The sequence below is a fragment of the Vanessa cardui genome, chromosome 27 (genome assembly GCF_905220365.1).
Source record: "Vanessa cardui chromosome 27, ilVanCard2.1, whole genome shotgun sequence".
Lineage (NCBI taxonomy): Eukaryota > Metazoa > Arthropoda > Insecta > Lepidoptera > Nymphalidae > Vanessa > Vanessa cardui.
Genome location: NC_061149.1, coordinates 1,605,363 through 1,631,186, shown reverse-complemented (window position 1 = coordinate 1,631,186; position 25,824 = coordinate 1,605,363). Strand labels below are relative to the sequence as shown.

General features: G+C 33.6%; 1 protein-coding gene across 2 annotated transcripts in view; it reads right to left on the bottom strand.

Annotated features, from left to right (window-relative positions):
* LOC124541016 (unconventional myosin-Va) overlaps positions 1-22,824 on the bottom strand; it is a 70,921-nt gene extending 48,097 nt beyond the window's left edge. For both annotated transcript variants that reach the window (XM_047118789.1, XM_047118790.1), the window contains exons 1-4: positions 22,431-22,824; positions 6,842-6,964; positions 6,349-6,467; positions 4,703-4,785 (exon numbers count right to left, since the gene is read on the bottom strand). In XM_047118789.1, coding sequence (XP_046974745.1) covers positions 4,703-4,785; positions 6,349-6,467; positions 6,842-6,964; positions 22,431-22,457 — 352 coding nt within the window. In that variant the 5' untranslated portion in view covers positions 22,458-22,824. The remainder of the gene's footprint in view (positions 1-4,702; positions 4,786-6,348; positions 6,468-6,841; positions 6,965-22,430) is intronic.
* Between the last annotated feature and the right edge of the window lie 3,000 nt (positions 22,825-25,824).

Genomic DNA, 25,824 nt, shown 5'->3' with positions numbered 1-25,824 from the left:
TTGTGGTACCGTCGTTACTTCTGATTTCCATAACACAAGTGCTTAAGCTACTTACATTGGGATCAGAGTAATGTATGTGATGTTGTCTCATATTTATTTATTTATTATTTATTTATTTATTACATGCATCTTCAGTGGTGCTTGCTTGGGTTTCAACTCGCCTTTGTTTGAACCCGCAATCATTTATTTATTTATTTATTTATTTAAACACTTTATTGTACACCACAAATTAAACAGATAAGTAAGAACACATAAAAAAAAATAGATGGTACAAGGTGATATGGAGTAGTAGCCAACAGAGAAATGGTAGGTGGTGTAAAATAGACTACATGCATAGATACAAATAATATAATACATAAATAAACTACTACATACATATAGCTAGGTACATAAATACAATTATATATACATAGAGTCATACATAAAAACATATAAATATACAGATATATACAAATAACAAATGGTATCTAGTCGCCATTCAGTGTGAGAGTGTAAGGTAATAATTAATAACTTTAGTTTTAAAGTAAAAAGTAAAGTAAAAGAATGTTAAAGAGGTTGCAGATTTGATATTAAGCGGGAGGGCATTCCACAATCGAGTAGCCTCAGCCGTAAAAGATTTTTTGGAAAAAATTGTTTTCTGCACAGGTGGATTTAAAAGTAAATTTTCAGATGAACGTAAGTTCATGTTGTGTCCGTCAATAACATTGCGAGAATTCAAAAATTTAAATTTTTCTTTCAAATAAATAGGTGAGTGAGGATTGAATAACACACAGTACAGAAGACAAACAATATGTAGATTCCGGCGAAAACGAATAGGTAACCACTTGAGCTGAGTACGAAATTCAGAGACATGGTCATATTTGCGTAAGCCAAATATGAACCGTATAGCTAGATTTTGAAGACGCTCAAGTTTATTTAATTGGTCCTCATTTAAATCTAGATAGCTTGCGTCTGCATAATCGAGAATAGATAGAAGTAGAGAATGTGCTAACATAGTCTTGGTGGAAATAGGAAGAAAGGAACGGAGACGTCGTAGAGAGCCCATCGCCGAAAACATTTTCCTGCTGACTACATTTAACTGATGTGACCATGAAAGTGTAGAATCTAGATGTATACCGAGATTTTTTACCGTAGAACTATATGGTATAGTACAATTATCTAATATAATCGTAGGAATGTTTCTCCAGTCAACTCTTGAAATCATAGCAGCACTGCCAATAATAATGGCCTGTGATTTTGATGGATTGATCTTTAAACCATAACACTTGCTCCAATCACTGATTGTAACCAGGTCATCATTAATGGCAGCGATAGCGCTGGGCAAGTTATCCAAGGTTGACTGGGTATAAAGCTGGAGATCATCTGCATACATGTGGTAGAGAGAAGAAATCTTTTGAGTAATAGAATTAATGAAAATAGTAAAGAGAATAGGAGACAACACGCCACCCTGAGGCACTCCAGCACGTACTTCACACCAAGACGAAAATGTCTCGTCTACCTGAACACGTTGCCTTCTGCCTCTAAGATAACTCTGAAACCAGCCAAACACCGATGGATGGATATGTTAAGAGAACGCAGCAAACTCAATAAGATGTCAAAGTTGACAGTACCGAAAGCATTGCTAAAATCTAACAATGTCAGCACTGTAAGTTGTTTATTATCCATGCCCAATCTAATGTCGTCGGTAATTTTCACGAGCGCTGTGACCGTACTATGACCGGAGCGAAAGCCAGATTGGAGTGGATTAAGAAGGCTGTGCCTATTTAGGAATGTTATTAATTGCTGGAGCACTAGTTTTTCTAAAACTTTAGAAAGAAATGGAAGGATGGAGATAGGACGAAAATCAGTGTAGTTCATAGAATTAGCCTTTTTGGGGAGTGGAATAATACGGGCTACTTTCCAGGCATCGGGGAACTTTGAGGAAGTGATGGATTCATTAAGGATATGAGTAATAACAGGAGCAATAGTTTCAAGGATAGGTACAATCATATTACGGCCAACGCCGTCGTCGCCCACGGCATTAGAAGAGATGGACACTATGCTCTTCTTAACATCACATTCGGTGAAAGGAATGAAATTAAACGGTGGATAGTCAAAGGTTGGCAAACAAGAAAGAATATTTAACGTCCGCTCTTTTTCTGCGTTGTCAATAACGTCAGATGAAGAAAAATGCTTATTAAGAGACTCTATGTCAATGTTACGGTGAAGAGAATTATGAGATGATTTGCCAATTCCAAACGATTCGAGGAATTTCCAAACTTTAGCTGGGTCGCCGTTTTCGACTGATTTATGAATGTGGCGTCGTTGCGCATCTCTACACGATGTATTGCAGCGATTCCGGATTTTATTATATTTAATACGGTTTTTGTCACATGCATCAGATTTTAATTTACGTTTAGCCATAGCTTTTTTCGCAATTAGACTTTTTAATTCCTCAGATAGCCAAGGCGCTGGTAAGTGTTTAATTTTAATCGGTCTAACCGGAGCATGATTATCATAGAGACCAGTCAGACAAGAATTAAACATGTCAACTTTTAAGTCGACTGAGCTGGCATCGACTACAGCTGACCAATTAATTTTGCGAGCATCCTCAGTAAGACATTCTTTATCCATTCCACCAAAACTACGCCGCAGAAGTATTCTCGATTTTGCTTTAGGAGGACGAACTTTGTATGAAACAAAAATCAGATCATGATTCGAAAAAACATCAGCCTCAAATTGGCCGTGCGTGAGGACAAAATCTGGAGATGACACTATAATAAGATCAAGAAGTGAAGGGACACAGTTAGGGGGGTTATGAGTGGCCGAGAGAGGCAAAATGTGTAGGTTGCACGCTTCAATTACAGAGTTTAGCTTTCTGCATCGGTTGTCACCTTTAAGGAGACATGTATTAAAGTCACCCATAATTATGGTATGACTATATAAGGGAGACAAATTAATTAATAAACTTTCGAATGCAGAAAAATAATCAATATGTAGAGAGGGAATATAAAATACGCCAAGAAGAATTTTGGTGAGAGAAAGAGTTACTTCGATGAGTAAGTGTTCAGCAGCATTAGTTGGAGGAGGCTGAGTCGACGAGCTAACAATAGTAAAGGGAATATAAGAACGAAGGTAGATCGCGACTCCACCCCCACCTTTACCAATGCGGTCGTTACGTATCAGTGTAAACCCTGGTAAGCAGTAAGATGTAGATGGTAAACATGGCTTTAACCAGGATTCGGAGATGAGAATCGCGTGGATATTACGAGATTCAAATGACGCAAGCATATCGGGATAATGGGCCGGAATACTCTGTGCATTAATGTGAATAACGTTGAAATTCTTCATTGAATCTGAGAAACAAGAATTAAGGACGACGTTTAAAGGGAGGGAAGATGTACTGTGGAAACTATCCTCATCCTCAACTGACAGATCTTCATTTGATGAGCAAGACAAAAAATGGCTACTAGATATACTATTATTTAATGACATTATGATAGTTTTATAATAGATATATATAAAATACAATAATAAAAATAAGAAAATTTATATATAAATAACTTATAATAAATAGTAAATAAGTTATAATAATAATAAACCAATAAAGGCAGAAACCAACCCACCAGCGGTCTGAGAGAAAGAAAATCACTTAAAAGGTAAAAAACAAATTCAAAACCGTTGTAAACTAATAGATAGTATCAAGTAAAAATAAAACACGTTACAACAAAAGAAACAAAATTGTAAAAAATAAAATAAAAAAGAAAAATATAAAAAAGGAAAAGAACAACAAGTAACATATTTATAGTAACAAAAATAATATATAATGAATGCAATAAGTAAACTATACTAGTATTGAGATAAAGAAAAAATAATGCAGAAGCTAAATTATGACAAACATTCGTTATGACATTTATATCTCAAAGCAATAACGGAACGCAGTATGAATGCACTTGTCAAGATGTCAACGTGACAGTGTTTAGTTGTTTACATTTTACAACACAAAATTGCTTACTACCTGATTTGTTAAATTATATTAGTTTTATTACGTGATAAAACTAAACTGAACATTGAAATAAACAAAAACAAGACAATAAAAAGAAAGAAACGAAGTTGATACAAGTACTCGCGAAAGGAAGACGTTAAATGTTAAATAATCAATAGAAAAATCAAAAACAGTACAAGATAATAAGGATAAATTATTTCTTAACGATCCTTTTAGATCGCAAATAAGTTGTTTTGCTATCCTTAACTGCATTTGAGACAATAGTCGCAGCAGAAGGGCCTTGAACCACACTGTCACTGTCACTGGGGATGGCATCCAGTTCCTGTTTTGTGTGAACACGATGCTTCGACAGGTCGGACCCCATCACCACCACTACACCATTATCAGTCCAGCATCTAGATATCCCAAATCGCTGCCGGGCTGCTAAAAACACTTCATGGCGACGTTTGGTTAGAAATTCAGATATGGTGATACCGGTGCCTTTAAGGTTCTTTTTGGCGCCCCAGACCTTGTCTTTAACCGAAGTATCCTTGAATTTCACCAGAATCGCACGTGGCTTACCTTTGCCAAGCTGACCAAGGCGATGGGAACGGGATATGGAGTCAGCTGTTAATCCAGGGAGTTTAAGGTGCGCGCATCGGTTAAGATGCGCGCGTTCTAACTAATGGGCCATCTTGGCTCGAAAAAACCATATGAATATAAAGTTACTATACCTACCGTAAATTGGTAAATCGTAGTAAGGATTGATAGCGACAAGCACGATCCCACAATACGTGTAGATGGCATTGCGATCACAGAATCTGTAAAAAAATGTATTTGATATAAATTCCAAGTGATTGAGACTACGGTCTACTGATGAGACCGCGGTCTACTGAAAAGACCGCGGCATAATTAACATGTTAATTAATTGATTATTAATTGTATTATTCCTAGCAAACTATTATAAATATTTATCTAATTATTTCTAAGGATTCATCATTCTCATGTTTTTGTTTATCAACAAATGTTGGTCCAGTGACTTCGAATCGTGTGAAATCAGTGGAAATATTGAAGTCAAAAGAAATTCTAAAACACCTATAAATATACACATTTGGTGATCGACCAATCCACCAATCCCAGCATTGGTACAAATTGTTGGATAATCTTTGTATATTTAGTCGGGATTCCATTGAAATAAATTGTTATGAATAATAATATGTATAGTATCGCATTGTTTGAACAGGTGCGGCCATCTGGCAATAAGCAATGTTGACGCGATACATTCAATATTACAGCAATCAATAAAGTCGTACTATATAATCTATCTGTATTAGCTTACGAAAAACATTTTATTTCATTTAAAAAGCCAGTTAGACCTAATTAGAGAAAATTATAAAGCACCTTGTAATAAATATTGAAAAAGAATAACTAGTGAGTTTCTTGCCGGTTCTTCTTGGTAGAATCTACATTTCGAACTGGTGGTAGCCTCACTTTATATAGTTAGTAAGTGACGGTTCAAAAGTGCTTGTAAAGCCTACTTGAATGAAGTATATTTTGATTTATGGACGTGTACTACGTCCATCTTTTTTATTGAAGCACTTTATTATACTATATAAGCAATAAAATTTAAACTGGAATGTAAATTCAGGGGTTCCACAAGGAAACATTATAGGTCATATTTTATTATTAATTTTTATTAAAGGCGTAACTCATAATTATTAGATTCATATATATAAATTCTATTATTCAAAATTATCGAAAAAATTCTGAATTTACACCACGTTGTCTTATGAAATATACATGTCGAAGCATGAAAAAAATGTATTATTAAGATATTTTTTTATCGTACTTGCTGGCAGCGTGAGTATGAAGTAGGACACATAACATCGAAAACAGTGATATTTCAAAAAATATCGAGAATAAGATATTACGAACGTGAACGACTGGACTCATATTTTGAACATCATGAGTGATAACGAGTATATGGCTAGCTCATCGTTATGTATATAACGGAGAGCCGGCAAGATTGTTTGGTTCATCACCTTCGACAAATACATTCAGGGAATAATACAAAAAAAACTATAACTGGATTCGTATATTGGTTAGTTATAATATTTTTTATATGCCATAACACCTTCTTTTTCTGACAGCTGACATTTCTTGTTTTTCTAACATGATTCTCTCTGGCCAGGATTAAATATCTAAGCTAAGTGATTTCAATCAAAGTATTTAATTATCTCATGCTCCGACATAAATATAATGCTTGATATAGCTTAAAAAAGTTTCATTTACAGTCACTATGACACAACTTATTATTTTTCTTGATAATGTTTTTTTTTTTAATATTGAATTCTATGTTATTGTTGTTTAAATTATTTACTAACCTGACTTTTAGATTGTGTAGCACAGCCGGCTCGTGTAGATAAGAGAGTGACGTGAGATCGTTTTGTCCGATCAACAATGATGGATTCCGCAGTGGTGGTAACTTCGTTTCGTCTGAGATCTAAAATAAACCAACACTTTAACATTTGACACAAATATAACACCAAGCGATAACCATTCAGCTTCGTTCTCTCTTCATCTCTCATCTTGGTGGTTCAAACTGGTTTCAATGTGAAGTTATGACTATATTATTGGAACACGTTATTTGGGTAACTTTGATAAAATCGACAATATTATCACTAAATTAACTGCTACACATTTAGACGGAGAAAAAGGCGCTACGAATTTCGTAGAACTATTCCAATGTTGCAAGTTTCGTAATGTAAATAGTCAAATTCAAAAAATCCTGGTACTATATTCCTCTGCAATTTTGTCTCTTATTTTCTAGTAGTTGGGTTTATTTTTCTTTGTCAGATTTGCAGGAATCATACTCACTTTAATCTGTCGAATTTCACCAGTCTGGTCTATCTTCACGATGAGGACACCGGAACGGTAATCACTGGTCACGGTTGCACCCTCCCATACGTACAGAGGATGCTCCACCCATATACGGGCATCCTGCATAACAATATAAGAAAATTAGGATGCATGAAAATTCGACCATGATATTTTAATTTTATCACACACAACAACAACAACAACAACAGCCTGTAAATTCCCACTGCTGGGCTAAAGACCTCCTCTCCCTTTGAGGAGAAGGTTTGGAACATATTCAATATGTAATTGGAATACACATGTGGCTGAATTTCTATGAAATTTGTCACATGCAGGTTTTCTCACGATGTTTTCCTTCACCGCTGAGCACGAGATGAATTATAAAGACAAATTAAGCACATGGATCAGCGGTGCTTGCCTGGGTTTGAACCCGCAATCATCGCTTAAAACGCACACGTTCCAACCACTGGGCCGTCACGAGTCATATATCACACACACATTTTAAAATTTAAACATGTCTTACAGTTGAATATACTTTATTTTATTGCCAAGTAATAATATTTTCTATCTATCTTTTATCGATACAAGATTTTATAGATGATAAAAAAGCTTGGAGTTAATACCTGTTGACTTCCAAGCATGATATATTAATTTAAATAATTGTATTAGCTAACATGACTTTGTATTTTTTAAATGACGATTCAAAAGTGCTTGTAAAAGCCTACTTGAATAAAGTTTAGTTTGATTTTGATTTGAGAAAGATAAAATATCTAAATCAATTTAAACTTTATTTAGGTAGGCGCGAGCTGAGATAATCATATGGTTAGGAAACGTACATATATGTATCTTAACCGATGATTGAGGACACCACGCAAGCACCACTGAATTCAGATTGGACCAGAGTGATTGAATTCGCTCAAAATGTTCTCCTCAAAGGGAAAGAGCCCTTAGCTCAATAGTAAGAGATGCGCAGTCTTTACTATACTTTACATTTTTACAATCAGGCGTGATCGAACTTATTACATAATCCTACAAAATTAATTAATTTCAATTCAAAGATATCACTAGTTTGACTTGTGGTTGCTCGAAACCACTAATTTAATCACATCTGCGTGATAATGTCATACAATTAATTAGCAATTATAAATCGCAATATATGCAAATCAACGAATACTAACGCTTTATCATCTACTAACAACCCTTCCTGGATTCCTACGGATAAAAATGTACTTAAAGAATAAAAGATAACATTTTTTCTGACACCAGGAACCACAATCGTATTAATCTGAATGGTTTATGAACGCGAGGATCAAAACACATACATAGATTCCTAAAGAAAAGATAAGAAGGAGAAAAAACATATAATCTCTAATTAAGCAAACACTTAACGTCTTACTTATTAAAGCACTATCTTTACTAATATTATAAATGCGAAAGTAACCTCTGTTACGCTTTCCCTGAATCAAATTTGATTAGATTTGGCATGAAATGCAAGCTTGAATTCCAAGGAAGGTCATAGGCTATGTTATAGTTTGCAAAAGAGCAGAAGGCCCTTAAGTGATGTGGAGAGTGAGTGGAGAGTGAGTGGAGATCGCTGAAAATCAGTTGAGAAGCATCATTGATGCTTCTTTTTTTTTACTGAGCGAATTTATTTATTGTGTCTTTTTTATACTGTTTTTAATCGTGAATAAGATTGTTTTTGTGTTGTAGTGCGACTTTGACCAATAATATTATTATTATTATATTATAAGTGACTAACATCACCCACGGACATGGAAACAGAGTTGCAAATAGAGCCGGCCTTTAGGAAATGCAGTGTCGTTCTTACAAATCTGCCGCTAGTAGGCTAGTATTATATTCAATTTCTGTCGCCCTACTTTATTTTTGCAACATTTATGATTTGTGTTCTATCGTCCTCATTACATCGGTTTTTTCCGTTATTAGTATGTTTATAAACTAGGTGATATTTCTGTCAGTTACTAGATTATTTTTCCAACCCGCTATGTAGTGACGAGCATACGGATTACGGACGTAATTTGTATACATATAATTATAAGTTTTGGGCTAAATTTGCCGTCCCTCTAATGCTGCCGCCCTAGAGTCCAGTCTACTTAGCCTATTGGTAAATCCACCAGTGTATGCTCTATTCTAGAAGATTTTTAAGTCGTATCGGTTCGGAATAACCGGCGGCGAATACTGATTCCACAAGATAACAAATATGGCGTCGTTTTTGTTGATTTTTTGTCCTTTATATCTGACAACTAACCTAAAAGCTGCGGGCGATTAATTTTATATGTACGTTTACCCTGAATGTTTTCCAAACCTTCTCCTCAAAGGGAGAGGAGACTTAAGTAATTTAGAAGCTGTTGTTGTACGTTTGCCGAAGAAAGGATTAATTGACTTCGCGAAAACGAAACCTGGTGTTATAAGTATTTGTCAAGTCTCATGTTTATCCAATGTTCGTCAGTGTTTCTTTCAAAATATTATTGTGGATATACATAATGTTGTTGTAAATATAACGCATCGCCACCGTAAGTATGTCAACCTCGTCATAACATCCCGAAGTCCTAGACCTTATAGATATCCCGATCAAATCTTTACTTTGAACAAAACATTTGTTAAGGAATGGGCCACTTGACTGTCAACCCCAAACTCAGACATTGGCGGTGTTCGTAATATAAGCCAATTATATCGCCCTTATGAGAACAAAGATTTTATATCTCTTGTGTCTATCACACTGGCTCACTTTACCGGAATACCAAGACTAAGTATTGCTGAATTCCTGGCGAGCATGTTCAAAGGCACACCACCATTTACAGTTTTTTTTTCTAAATGTTTATACCATTATATAGGATAATAATACAAACATAGACACCTAATAAACTAAAAAAAAAGCTTCATCAAAAGTATAACACCTCGCCTCATTGTCTCCACTGGTGGCAGGAGGGCTGGTTCGTTTTTTGTCCAGAGGATCGGAATGCGATTCAACGGGGAAATGCTGCCAGCATTCTTGCCACCATTGCACGCGGTCAAAATTTATATAGTAATTTTTTTTAGTTCATATTTGTATATATTTAAGCATTTAATTTTGTTAATAAATTATATTGTACTAATGAACTTTTTCTTAACATTAACTCCGCCGGGAATCAAACCCCGGAGTGGTACCCATGAAAACCGGTGTACACACTACTCGACCTCGGATATCGTCAGAGTTACCTATGAGATATATGCAAGCGTTTTTAAGATGTCCACAATATTTGACGACCTCCACGGTCGAGTGGTGTGTACACCGGTTTTCATGGGTACGCCACTATGAGGTCCTGGGTTCGATTCCCGGCCGAGTCGATGTAGATTACCATTAGTTTTCTATGTTGTCTTGGGTCTGGGTGTTTGTGGTACCGTCGTTACTTCTGATTTCCATAACACAAGTGCTTCAGCTACTTACATTGGGATCAGAGTAATGTATGCGATGTTGTCTCATATTATTATTATTATTTTTACATGTTATTTTTTAACAACTCGGCTTAGAGCCGGTATTTACGTCATTCTCACGGGCCGAAGCCAAGTGGTCAGACACGTCTTAAAAATTGAAAGCTCTAAAGCAATTCCCGTTCCTCATCCGTTGCAAAAAATTTGCGTACAATTCTGCAAGTGTTTAGTATCACGGCCTTCTGCATATTTACATATAAAAAATTTGGAAGATTTAAAGCTTTTACAGATATGTGCATTTGTTTGGGTATGACGCCAGTAGTGGACAAAACTATTGGGACTATTGTAACTTTCTGCAAGTGCCACATACGTGCTATTTCTTCTTTTAGTTCCGTGTATTTTGTAAGTTTTTCATTTATGGTGCTTTGTAGATTGTGTGTGTTAGGGATGGCAATGTCAATTAAAAAGGCAGATTTTTGTACTTTGTCGACTATTGTTATGTCAGGTCTGTTGTAGTGAACTGTTCGATCTGTAAGTATTGCTCTGTCGTAGTATAATTTGTGAGTGGTGTTTTCTAGTACCGTTTCGGGTGTATATTTATAGTATGCTGTTTTGTTAGATATTAATTTGTACTTTAGAGCCAGTTCTTGGTGGACTATATTTGCTACCTGATCGTGTCTGTACTTATAATCTGTTTGTGCTATTGCTCTGCATGCGCCAGTTATATGCTGTATGGACTCCGAAACACTATTGCAGCGTCGACATAAATCAGTGCTTAAGTTAGGTATTCTCATAATGTATTTCTGGTAATTACGAGTCTCAATAACTTGGTCCTGTATTGCAATCATAAATCCCTCAGTCTCAGGAAAAAGCTCGCCTCGACTCAGCCACGCGTTTGACGCATTTATGTCGACGTTACTACGGCATAGGTCTTGACGATGTCTTCCGTGTAGTGACTTACGGGCCCATTCGCTTATTTTAACATTTCGATCTATTTGTTCTTCATTGTTTTGCGTGTTTTTATCCTGTAAGTTTAGTGGTGTGAGTTTTTTATCGGTTTCAACTATTGCAGTGTGTAGTTTTGATGTGTTAGATTTAGTGTAAAAGTATTTTCGTAGGTTTGTAATTTGGTTATTGTGCAAGTTTATTATGTCTATAATACCTCTCCCCCCCTCACTTCTTGGCAGAGTATTATTATTATTATTATTGATCTTTTGCTTGAAGTATTACACGATTCATTCACTGAAAGTAATTGGAGCGTAATATCATTGAAGATAATATAGGATTCATGTTTAGTAACTTAAGGCCATCGTTAGGACTTGCTATAATAGCATCTGGTATTAATCACTACATAGTATAAAACAAAGTCGCTTACTCTGTCCCTATATACCTATGTATGCTTAAATCTTTTCAATAGGCTATTTGACAATGCGAAAAAAAATTGTGAATTATTGTAATCAGTGTATATAACGAGTTTAAAAATGGTTATTTTCTAGTTGTAAATAATACTTCATTTATTCAAAAATCCATAAATAAAAATGCATTTTTTCAAACGTTTGTCACGTGACACAAAACGCTCCTGATTGGCCGGGCTTATGATGAAGTCACTTTCTTGTAAACTTTGCTTTTCTACTATAGGTACCACAGATTGACGTCAGCGACCCCATTGCAGCGCCATATTGTCGACGTAGCGTTTTTGCGCGCTATTTAAATGTGGAATTTTTAATATGATATTTTTCGGCAAATGTGTACTAGAAATAAAAAACACAACTTTCACTGGGTTCCTTAACTTCTACTAAATAATATAAAATGGATTTTAAAAACCACTCAAATAGCCTATTGCGCAACGGATTTTGATACGGTTTTAGAACTTAAAAAAATAGATAGAGTGATTCGAAAGGAAACTTTTTGTATATAATACATGAACAATATAGTAAATTAATACTGATAAATTTAAAAGATTGTAATGTGATTTTTAGTTACGATAATTAAACAAATTCTGTAGTATTATATTTAGTATCAGTATTACACCCGTGCGAAGACGGGGGTCGCTAGTTGGGGTTAATTAAGAGCGTGATAATAACATGAAACTGCAATTCTATAAAAAAAACGTTCTAAATATTAGTGTTTGATGACAAATTACTTTTTATCCCATTTGCTGTCGAAACAGCCCTTGAATTAGTGGTGCAAAAAGCTTCACTAAAAGTATATCGCCGTATTGCCTCTAGTGATAACAGGACAGCTGTTTTTTTTTTTGCCCAGAGGATCGGAATTGCGATTCAACGGGGAAATCCTGTTACCATTCTGCCACATATCTATTCCACCAACCCGCATTGGAACAGCGTGGTAGAATATAGCCTTAGCACAGGAGTGGAAAATTTACAGGCTGTTATTGTTGTAAATAGTTAAGGGCTCAATGTTAACAATTCTTATGTTAACAAATGTATTTTTTATCAAATTCAACGCCATAAATATCATTATTATCGGATATAATAGAATTAAGAAATATAAAACACTGTAATTGAAACTCCAGGGGTAAAAAAATGACCAAGTGGGTCAGACACATGCACGAAATGTATCAGTATCTATAAAAAAGGGCGAAAAGGTCATGTCTGTTGTATGGCCCTATTAAAAAAATAATTTTATTCTGGTTTTAGTATTCGTTATTATAACGGGAACAGGCATACATCTGTAATCTTATGTATCTGTAACTATCACGGTTCATGAGTTACAGCCTAGTAACAGATGGACAGTGGAGACTTAGTAAGTTCTGATTTTCCCTTTTGGGTACGGAACCCTGGAAGAAAGCAACTGAACGACAAAACTATCATTATTTTCGCGATGTGGGCGGTTATATAATAAGATTGCAACCCTTAATCGGCGATACAAGAGAACATCTCGGGGAAACCTGACGAATGATAATCTTCCAAGTGTTACAGCGTGGTTGAATATGGATCTCAAACTTCTCTTGCAAAAGGAGAGACGCTACTTCAGCTGACATTATATGATTGACGACTCTAATTCTTTTTAACTCTGTATAACGTAAAAAAAGAAAACGAGATTTACGACCACTCCTTAATACTTATGTATCACTAACTTGAAATCTCTCATTTAGGGTTTTTTTATGCTATAGGTTTGCGGATTCCCATGGGCCACCCATAGACATCGCATATAGACAATGTCGCTTTTCGAAATATTAACCATTCCTTACATCACCAATGCGCCACCAGCCTTGGGAACTAAGATGTTATGTCCCTTGTGCCTGTAGTTACACTGGCTTAATCACCCTTCAAACCGGAACACAACAATACTACGAGCTGTTGTTTGGCGGTAAAATATCTGATGAGTGGGTGGTACCCAGACGGGCTTGCACAAAGCCCTACCAGCTAGAATGACGGAAATTTAACTCCCGTAGAAGATATCTGATGGAAAACGCATGCTTGTTCTCCTGTGATAAAATACACGCGTTAATTAATCACATCATAACGGCGTAACTACAGAATCATGAGATGTTATACCAAGATTGTTGCATAGGTTTTAAAATATAGATCTTGTCCAACTGATTTCGTTTAACTAATGAAACAAATGAACTATGCAAGACGTATTATACACAAGTGCTTTAGTTACTTACATTGGGATCGGAGTAATGTATGTGATGTTGGCCAATATTTATTTATTTGTTGTAAGTGTTCAAGTGCAGGAACAAACATTGGTGCACTCTCTATTTGGTCACTGTCATAATTCGATGGCGTTCAATCGAAAGGAGTTTACGTACAGGACAACATCTTTAAACTCTATTCCAAATATAAAAGAAGAAAATGTAAATAAACATTTGGCCGCAAATTGACGCGATACCATTGCCGAGAGCTCGATTAATCTGTGATATTCACTGTGGATTTACGATTGGCGTTTGAACGTCAACGAAACTGTTATCGGAATCTTGGAAGTAAAATTAAAATGCAAGTAAGTGGTTAATGGTTAATTGTTGTATTATAAATAAAATATATTAATCAAGAACTATTTTTAACACACAATATACTTGAGTTAAGGTTTGTTTATCGTTTTTTCCAACTTACATTAATAGGCTATACGTGCTTTCCGAGGCGAGTATGCCCTTCGATCCTTCAGACTTTCGTCTGTTACAGAGTATTTTTCTATATCCTTTTCATCGCCCCGATCTGATGTTTGAACCAAGAACCTAGAGATCTGCGGCCTCATATCAATTAGAAGATGATTTAACATATGGATAAATAACGGGGAGAATTTCATCGTTCGGACCGAGCCTAGTCAATGCTGACCCCGTAATAACCAATTAGAATTGAACCAAGCAACTTTTTAGCTTTATTATCGTTTTACAGTTACCTTATTCTCAAACACGCGTCTATCTTTATTTTTAATAAGAACACCACAATGTGAAAGCAACTCTGTCTGTCTGTCAGTCGCTCTTCCACGACCAAATCGCTGAACTTGATGAAATTTGGTATGAAGTAGACTTGAATTCATGGCAGGATCGCCGGTGGTGGCTGGATGAGGGAGGCAGAGGATCGAGCAGCGTGGTGCGCTCTGGGGGAGGCCTATGTTCAACAGTGGACAGCTGATGAGGATAAGGAAACTTGAATTCCAATAAAGGACAAAGTCTACTTTTTTTTGCCTAACACATGACAAGCAACACCCTAAAACGAAAAGCCGAGGGCGATTACTAGTTTTGAAATAAATCAATAAAAAACGTGATCATCTATTTACTTTGTGGTAAAGACTGACATTTAACCAAACAGCAATACTTAGTATTGTTGGGTTCTGATAAGAAGTATGAGTTAGTGTAACTACAGACACATATACTGAATTCTCAAGATTGGTGGCGCATTGGCGATGTTAGTGAATGTTCTATATTTCAAAAAATCAAAATCAAAATATACTTTATTCAAGTAGACTTTTACAAGCACCTTTGAATCGTCATTTAACAACTATTTTAAGTGAAGCTACCGCCGGTTCGTAAAGTAAATTCTATAGAGAAGAACCGGCAAGAAATTCAGTAGTAAACATTTCAACATTTAAAAAATACAGGCATGTTAGTTAATTACAATTAAATATGTATGTAACTTCTTAGCGCCTTGTCTATGGGCTGTGGTGATTACTGTCAAGTACCTAATTAGTCCGTGTACTTATTACATAAGCTGCTTATTCTATGAAATGAAAATTTTAATTCGAAAATGCAATGTACTTTGTAAGAAATCACTCAAGATCTCACTTCTTAAACCTTGAAAACCAACGGTACATGTATCATGACATTTTGTATTTGTATCGTTCAAATAAAGAACACAGTTTTTTGAAAAAAGAACAACTTCATATTGGGTATTCAGTAATGAACAATATATGTATTTCGTTATAAGCTTTTTATATAATAACAAATATAATAGGCTATTTGACTGGTTTTCAAAATCCATTTTATATTATTTAGTAGAGGTTAAGGCACCCAGTAAAAGTTGACTTTTTTATTTGTAGTACGTATTTGCCGAAAAATATCATATTAAAAATTCCATATTTAAAAAACGCGCGAAAACGCTACTTGGACAATATGGCGCTGCAATGGAGTCGGTGACGTCACTTTGCTGTATTTCAATCTGTGGTACGTATAGTAGAAAAGCAAGGTTTACAAGAAAGTGACTTCATCATAAGCCCGGCCAATCAGGAGCGTTTTGTGTCACGTGACAAGCGTTTGCAAAAATGCATTTTTATTTATTGATTTTTGAATAAAATAAGTATTATTTTCAAGTTTCGTTAGTAAATAACCATTTTTAAACTCATAATATACACCGATTACAATAATTCACAATTTATTTGTCGCATTGTCAAATAGCCTATTATTAAATTAACATAAACAAATGACGTATACGTTCTGACATTTCACGATCGTTCTCTGCGTTGAGTTACAATTCCGTTCTCACACATAGTAGTTCCACTGTAATCCACCTATATACATCTTTTTTTTATGTCAAACATAAACTTAAGTACAATAATCCAATTAACAAAAATTAGTTCAACCCACATTCGAAACGGAAATCAGTCAAACAGATAATGCCACTTGTACGTTCAGGCGTCTTAATCAATACCGACCTTTGCTTCATATGAAGGTTGAACATTAAAAAAGTAAGGTATTTAAATATAGAATGGAATTCATTCGTTTCACTCGAACGAAACGACAGATATTATAAACATTACACAGATCACTAATAACTAAAATAATTTCTACAGATAATAATTATTATATTATAAAACTTCGCGCCAATTTTTTTTAGCCAAGTTTTTTTTTTTTAAATTATTGCTTAGAAACTGTATTACAATCATAAAAAGATATTTAAATGTTATGCATGCTTCCGATTTAAATTGCAACATTGCAACTAAGTTGTAATTAAAGAATTAAGTTATTAAGCATTTTATACTTAATTATCTGCGGCTTTAGTTTTATAAAGAAGCCTTTCCCATTTATAATACTGTACGTAGAGGAGATTAGAAGATACAAATAAATACAATTACAAAAATAATAAACGTTGCTTAATTAATAATAGCATAGAACCCTTTTAAAATTAAGTGCCTATTAAAGCGTTGAATAAATTTCAGTCAATTGATCTATTCTGATAAAATAAACTCGAAGTAAGTTTTAAATCGAGACACGCGATATTGGCTAATATAATTATAACATTCAAAATAGCGTATCACCAACGTCGTTTGAGACATTTAACGAATGAGATACGAAGGTAGAAAATGTCATTGCAATCAATTCAAATCCGCACTTACGTTCCTTAGTGCTTGATTTGTTTACTACATGTGCTCTGGTTAAAGGTAACGCGAAATTTGCATAAATCTAGGCCAAGCTTTACTTTATAACGATAACGATGCAGCTTGTTTAATTAAATTTAAAAGTATGGAAACTGAAACGCATGCCCACGATACGAGAAACATGGCAAGTACCCATGAAATGTCGGATAATGTGTCGTGGAAATCTACGAGATGTACAAGACATCACAACAAGGCATTAGATCGTGGTTGCACGATATAAGGCAGAAGATTACGAGGTCTTGGCTTCTAAGAGTCTCGTAAACAAAAAGTTATTGGATGTCTTGAACAGCCCAGAGAATGTGGAACAGAGTATGGAAGTGTGTCACCTACCGCAAATCGAAAAGCACGTAAATACCGTTGATTTTGCTCCTGAACTATCTATCGTGTCCGATTGGCTATCCCATCTGATAATGAGGGAATAGATAGTGCACTGTAATGTAATATGTTGTTAGATGGTCTCTAAAGAGTTGATCTTCCTGTCCAAAATCAGTTAAAACAAAATTTGTTTGCACGACACCTATAGATTTAGTAAGATATATTAGTCGATCCTTGTAATCTAAAAAGTCTGCGATAATCTTGGGATAAGTTCATTATCCTATAATAACACGGGACGCGGTCAGGATGCAATCAATTAAGAATAGGAATGATAATCTCTAAGAATGTTCACTTGAGATATTTACTAGCGTTTGTGGAAGTAAATGAATAAAATAATTTTGTTAAAGATATCCCACAAAAGAGATCTCCTTCCTGGACAGGCAATTCGATTAGTGCATCTAGGTCGATTTATAGTTTTATCCAAATCCAAGATGATAAACGCTAAATAAACAATATTTGTCATGGAATTGACGCGATATGATTGGTCGAGAGCATGAATTTTGAAAGAAGAAGCGTTTTGTTTTTTTTTTTATTATGTTATAGGTGGCAATGTTGGCTCATCTGATGGAAAGTTTAGCCACTGGTCATGGACATCCGCAACAACGGTGGGCTTGCAATTTATTGCCAGCCTAAGAAATGAGTACGCTCCTAAGTCCCAAGTCGTATCAGTTCAAAAAAAACCTCCGAGAAAGCTGATTCCACAGAGAATATCTCTAAAATCGCGCTGGTGTTGATTTTCATTTTGTATTTTACTTAACAAGTAACCTAAAAGATGCGGGCAACTACTATTATTTGTACGTTTGCAGAAGAAAGGATTAATCGACTCCGCGAAGAACTGACTTAGCTGTTTTTGAAATTTTAGAGACTGCACACAATATAAACGCCATATATTACTTCTCTAGTAAGTAACTATAGCCACAACACGATCGACCTTACATCAATTTCGAACATTTGTATATTAGACATTATGGGCTCACAGCCAAGAACTATTGCCAAAGATCGATACATTCTTTACGGCATTCTTTATTCGTGTATTTATTATTTCCACAAATTCTTTTGGGTTTCGAATTTAGATTAACTACTTAACATAGAAATGATAAATTACGAATAAAGTTCCGTGATGATCCTTATTAGAATAAGACCTCCCCCAATCTTGCCTCGGCAGACGTCAGAGGCAACTAAGGGTATTTAAAGCCCAGTGCATACTTTCTGCACTTTGGGCTAAACACAATATTCCCAAGGAGGATTGGTGAGGAAAGAGGAACATCGTGAGGAAACCTGCATGTGACAAATTTCATAGAAATTCTGCCACATGTGTATTCCACCAACCCCCATTGGTACAGCGTGGTGGAATATGTTCCAAACCTTCTCCTCAAAGAGAGAGGAGGCCTTTAGCCCAGCAGTGAGAATTTACAAGCTATTGTTGTAAACAGTTGTTATTGGTTATCCCTGATAGATTGAAACGCGGATATTTTTGTAGCCCTTTTTACGTAGTACATTACTTTAGTAAATTACATTGATCTATCTCTTAGGGCTCAGCCAGCATCTGCAATGTAAACCCAAAAAATGTATTTATATACGAAGCAACATTAGGAATCTCTAAAAAAATCAGTGTTTCTCTACTATATTGTGTTTATTATAATATAATATACAAATAATTCTTCCATTTCAATCACTCTATCTGTTAAAATCCGCATCAAAATCCGTTGCGTTTAAACATATAAAAAAGAATGAGAAGCATTCACAGGGACAAACAGACAGCGGGAAGCTTAATTTTATACTATGTAACGACGAACGAGCAAATGATCAACATCTCCTCATCATGACTTTAATCTCACAAACTTTGGTGCTGGCAACTATTTAACTTTGTATTTTTAAACGTTGAAAATGACTAACTACTGAGTTTCTTAGCGATTCTCGGTAGAATCTACTATCTGACCCGGTAGTAGCTTCACTTAATACAGTTGTTAAATGACGATTCAAAGGTGCTTGTAAAAACCTACTTGATTTTTTTTTTATTTTGATTTGATTTATTCGGAGATTAATATACGCTGGATTGATTATAGAGCACAGAGATAAACACAGCTATATATATTACTCTCATTTACTTCGCTCTTGTAACTTTATCTAAATGCAATGGTAGGCCAGACTAGAAAGAATGGTGCAGAAATAGTAGAAAGTTCAAATCGAAAGATTCAGCAGTTTACTTGCTTTCAGCATAGGATTCCACACACTAAGTTGCTCTTGAGGAAATCTTGTCAGAAAATAGTCTGTGAACTATAAACATCGAATTAAGGAAGGCCCAAAGGTTGATATGGTTCTGTTGACTGTAGGAGAATATATTTACAACATTATATTTTAATTTTACCTGATTTAATTTCGCTACCAATTATGAAATAAATACAAGTCAAGATAATCTCAAGCACAAAAACGGGCATTGATTATTTATACTGATATTTTTTATCTTATTGGAATATGTAATCAGAATGTCATATGCATTTTTTGAAATAAAATTCAATAAAAACCGTTAAAAAAAATGTAAGGACATTGAAATTAAAGAATACATCATATTTATGAGTGCAATCCAACATAATATAGTTTTAAAAAAAAAAATATATAAATCATTTATTAGATGTTGGTAACAGGACCACTAAGAATCCAACTGGAAAAATCAAGGTAAACCAAAATAAAATCATATATCATCAAAATCAGTTTAGGATGTAAACAATGAAAAACAATTGAACAACAACATTTTGTATTAAATAAATATTAATTAATATTAATTAATTAATATTAATTAATTAATCTTATTAAGACTCTTTGTAATATAATGTTTAGTTAATGTTCTTATTATCTTTTACAAACAGGTTTCCTTGATGCAATCATCTACAATGTAAGAACTCTGACATCATATGTTCTAAGCTATAACTAGCTGAAGTGTTTATTTAAGACAAAAACAAGTTATGTATATAAAATATAACGTAAATAAAGACTGTTAGTATCTGACCTTGGTCAATGTATAATTAAAAAAAAAGCATATTTTTGTTATTTTATATTAAACTACAGGCACAAGGGACATAACATCTTAATTCCCAAGGTTGGTGGCACATTGACCATGCAAAGAATAGTTAATATTTCTTACAGCGTCATTGTCTATGGGTGATGATGACCACTTACCATCAGGTGGCCCATATGCTCGTCTGCCAACCTATATCATAAAAAAAAACATCCTGTGCACATGGTGCAAGAATGTGCTAGTTTATCTGATGACTAACTATGCTATTCAACATAAACTTCACCCTGACAATTTGTAGCAGAACTAAACAGAAGTTGTTTGTAAAGAGAAAGAATTTTAGATATACACAACATGTACTATATAATGACAAGCTAAATGCATTTAGTTATCAGATAAAAATAGTTAATATTAAATTATCTATCAATAATAGTTTCAATGTATAACATTCTTATGAAATGTTATTGTCATAGATTTTTTCTGATATGTGTTTATAATAAAATGAATTTTGACAAATATGCATTTAAACATTCTTAATAATAAAATCATCCAGTTCTAAATTTAAAAAACAAATTAAAAAAAATAAAATTGACAAGTCAGGTCAGTCTACACAATGTTCTATAGATTAAAAATATAAAATATATATGCACATCAAATATTATATATGTAGTAATATAGTTTGAAAAAAGAGCTACCAAATGTTTTGTCAATTTATCAGATTTTTAAATCAATATTCACCAATTATCCATATTAGTAGTCAATATAAAAACTACTAATAGAAAAGATAATACTCTGAGTAGAACCAGCAAATATCATAAGTAATTAGCATATTCCTTCATGAATGTAGTAATTATTTTAATCTTTTATATATTTTATATTTGCTAACCTCGTTTCATTGATGACAAAACCTACAATAATTCATAGAATCCGTCCCGGAAATTCCTTATCTTGTATTGTGTAATAAAGCCATGAAAATTCATTCATAGAATACAATTACAAATTACTTGTATGTCCAAGGAATGAATATAAATAATAATAATGCTTGAATGAGTTGTGAATAACATTCAACTCACTCTTTAATAAAGAAAAGTCATGATGAGAAATTGTAGGAAGGTATTATATTTTTACTTTTTTTATTGATATTGATAATGACTAAGATTTAAAACAAAATATTCACTTTGTTAAATTATTATTAAATTCAATTAGTGTCATTCCTTTGTAATTTCTTTTTTTTTTTAAATATATAAAACCTTATCTATACAAATGATTTCATTGAATCATATTATCAAACAGAGATGTGATAAATTTTATTGATATTATAATTTTAGTTATAAATAAGGTTTTATTACTCATTAATAAATACTTGAAAGTATTCTATGTAATTGCATAACCCAATTAAAAGTTATGGAGTAAATAGCAACATTTTATAAACATGTATTTTTCTTTTTTTTAATGTACAAACTAGTAAGATTCTAGCAAGAAAAATAACCATTAAAGAGAATTTCTCCTTGATTTCATTTAAAAAAAAGCAATTTTTTTTTTATATTATCAAAAAACTATATTAATCATTGTTTTTAAAAAAAGAGGTAGCTTTATTTGTTTTAGTAATCATGACAATTTGTTTTTAAATGTAATGTGCATCTTGGCCTAGTTATTCAGCCACTGTGATGCAATAGTAAACATAAAAATCTGCAATAAAATTGTCTTAATGAATTATTCATATTAAATGTGTGTGAACAATATGATTACATGCATTTGACACAGATAGTGAAAGCGATCATTATCTCGTTAATCTATAACATCCGTAATAATTTAAAACAAGATTACATTAAAATAAAAAATATACTATTCGAATTCTAAAATCAAAATTTTGACGGAATACCTTATCAGAAAAATAAAAAAAAAACAAAATAGAAACAAATGATAAAATGTTACCTTCGTGTATAATTCCTTCGTAGTCATTTTGGGGTTTCAATCGAACTATTTAAAAAATATAACACAATAAAAACTGTTTTATTATTTCACCACGAGTTCGGAACTTTGAAAATCCATTTTAGAAATAAGGTAGATTTAAAATTGCTAAAATATGATGCGAAATGCGAGACGTCACTGCATTATTGACATGTGTCAAAATTACAATTCCTAAAGTTCGTGAGGTCAAATTCAACAAAACACGAACTAATTTTCTCCTCTCGAGAACAGTTCATATTTTCCGGGTGGAACTAAACGTTACGTAAAAAGTGACTAGAATAAAAAACAATAAGCGCTAACAATGCAGAGGGAAGTTATTATCATTTTGTTCACATGAGTGTTGCCATTGTTATGACTTCATATAAATAGGTAATGTAGGTCAATTAAACGCGTTCCATTTCACGCGAAAAATAAAAATTAGTCTAAATTAGAGATGTGGTATAAAGAATAAAAGGTATCGGCAGTAATATTTTATTAAAATTTTTATATCAGTCACATACGAAAATTTTATGGAAAATTTTAATGAAGCATTATTTACTACTTCTAATTCTACTATTATAATTACAATATAATTTTAAAGCATTTAATATTTCGCATAAATGTTATGTGCGATTATATATCTTTCTGTAATCTTGTCGATATTGTCTTGTTGTCCATGTTCATTAATCTGTCTTCTATTTATTTTCTTGCGATGGGAACCACGTCTGGCACGCTTCTGTTGCGATCTCACACAGAGCTGTCAGCGTTTTGACTCTGGAGTCGTATTCTAAAAACAAACAAAAAGGGGTTTTAATACCAGTGTTTGTGTTTAAAATGTTTTACTGTGTAGATTTTTGAATGCTTATGCCTACCCCTTCAATTAACAGTGGTTTAGTTTCTATATAATGAACGTATTAAAGCTCTGGAAATTCTGCACAATAACTTTTTTCCATTTCGGTAGCACTTTCAAAAGTACAGTAAGACACCGTCCTAAATAATTTTGTTCATTAAATCTGATTATATGCACAGAGAACAGCAGTTAGTCTTTATTTTTTTAAAGATCTAATTAGCTTTGCTGTAAATAAGCCCAATTATATTACAAAAACAGCAGAAGATGTAAATTACAATAATTACCTGAGGGTCCCCTCTTTCCAAACATGATTCCATTCATTGGGGCGTTTTTATAATTAGCTTCACTAAAATCTATTAAGCAAAATAGTACTGCTACAAGAGTCAAAGCGAAGGTGAGCCTCATCATTGCGATCATCTGTAATAAAAACATATTTTTAAACACTTCTAAAAACATTCAAAAGAATCAGTTTTAAAATAGATTGTTTGTTATTTGACGCTTTTATGTAAAAAAATATTAAGTTACCTTTACTTGTGGTAAATGTTCTTATACTGGTATCACTGTTGAAGACGAGATGTCAACTGATTTCGAGAGAGCCTTTCCCTCCATTTTATAGCACGAAATTAGGACATGATGGACGTCCACTCAATTATAGGATTATTGGATTCTGACCGCATATTGACAGTGATAAGGCTAAAGCTCGAGGGATGAAAACTTCGTTAGTGCATAATATTGATACGAGCAAAGCGTATGAACTCAAAGTAAACTTTATATCTATTCTCACAAGTATAAGCAGTTATTGTTTATTAAAATTAGAATCTCTTCTCTCTCTAAAATCTTAGGATTTCGATGATTTTTATTGAAAAACAGATTCTATATTTCAATAATGAGCTGCACTGTAATATCCATGAAATAAATTGTTATAATATACTGGCGGTTAAAGAAAAATTCTGACAAAATTTGTTTCCACCAAAATTCGTTCTGTCAGCGTGGTAGGCACCAAACCTTCACAGACCTTAGACCTTTTAAATTTACTTACATTGCAAATAAAATAAGGGAAAAGAACTTTTAAAGCATAATTATCGCAAACATAGAATAAGTTTGATTACAGACAATTAGGATTATGATTAGGTATTAATAAAAACAAACTACACATCCTATAAATATACAGAGTAGGGGGCAAGATAATATATAAAATATCATGGCGGTTGGTTGGGTTAAGACATTAAGGTTAACAAATAAAGAAACTCAGTTTCAAATTAATTTCTGTTTTTAATCTGAGCTTTTCGCTAGCCGGTCTGGTTAAAGTACTCTCATCTTATGTTCCCGTTTGTAACTAGAGGTGCTATGGGGATAACGTGTAGATAGATCCCAAGATTAGCATCGCATTGAAAGTATTTCTCGTCGTAAGATAAACTTACTAGGTAGTATTTTTGTCCATGTAATTGACAAATAACATTTATCAACCAAAGACAGCATATTTTCATGAATGGCGAAACGTTTTTTGTGATGTACATGAGTTCCACCTACTTTAAGTTTAAACTTTTGAAATGACGAGCTGGTATTTTATGCTTTTATATTATATATGCACTAGTAGTCACCGGCCTTGCGGCGTGCTAAGCAAAAAAATAACCCATATCCTTTCTCGGAGTTCAAATTTGCTTCGTACCCAATTTCATCAAATTCGCTTTAGGGGTTTGGTCGTGAAAGAGCGACAGATAGACAGAGTTACGCTCTCTTTTATAATATGCAATATAGATATAAATGTTAAAAATTAAAACTATGCCTTGTGTTCTAAGAAATGAATAAACTAACCAAAGTGTCTTACAAACAATTTGTTCAGTAATGCAATTTTAACAAGAAACAATTTTGCTGTGCAGATAATTATTAGATTATTAGAAGCTCTAGTATAAAATGCTACTGAATCTGAAGACCAGCATCAGTACAGTTCGAGATTTACTCGAGTATACAGTTTAAGATCTGATCTGAAGTTTTAAGAGGTACTACTAATTTTACTTCACAACAACTTAGCAAGACGATTGAGAGTGTCTGTTTCAATAAGTAAATTTAGTACCCGATATTTGATATCTTAATAATAATAGTGTTTAGTAAAGACTTACTTCGTTTTAAGTTTTATAAAGTTGATTATAATATTCTACTTCGCTACTCAATACAAATTTAATAAATAAAAGTAAATTTCGTACAAAGATGTCATATATCAATGTATTAGATACTAATAGGCACACTCGGTGTCGCTCGCGTTTAAGAGTGTCGGTTTTCATGTGTCAGGTAGAAAAAGTAGTCTATATCCTTTCTTGGAGTTCGAGTTTGTTTCAAACCAAATTTCATCTGATTTGAATCAGCAGTTTGGTCGTGAAAGAGCAACAGACGGACAGACAGAGTTACTTTCACATTTATAATATTAATATAGATTAATTGTATATTTTTTTAAAAAAAATTAACAATTTAACCATTCTGCATTCTCCTTTATATCATGCAGATGTTGCCATTACGTACTGTTATTTCTAC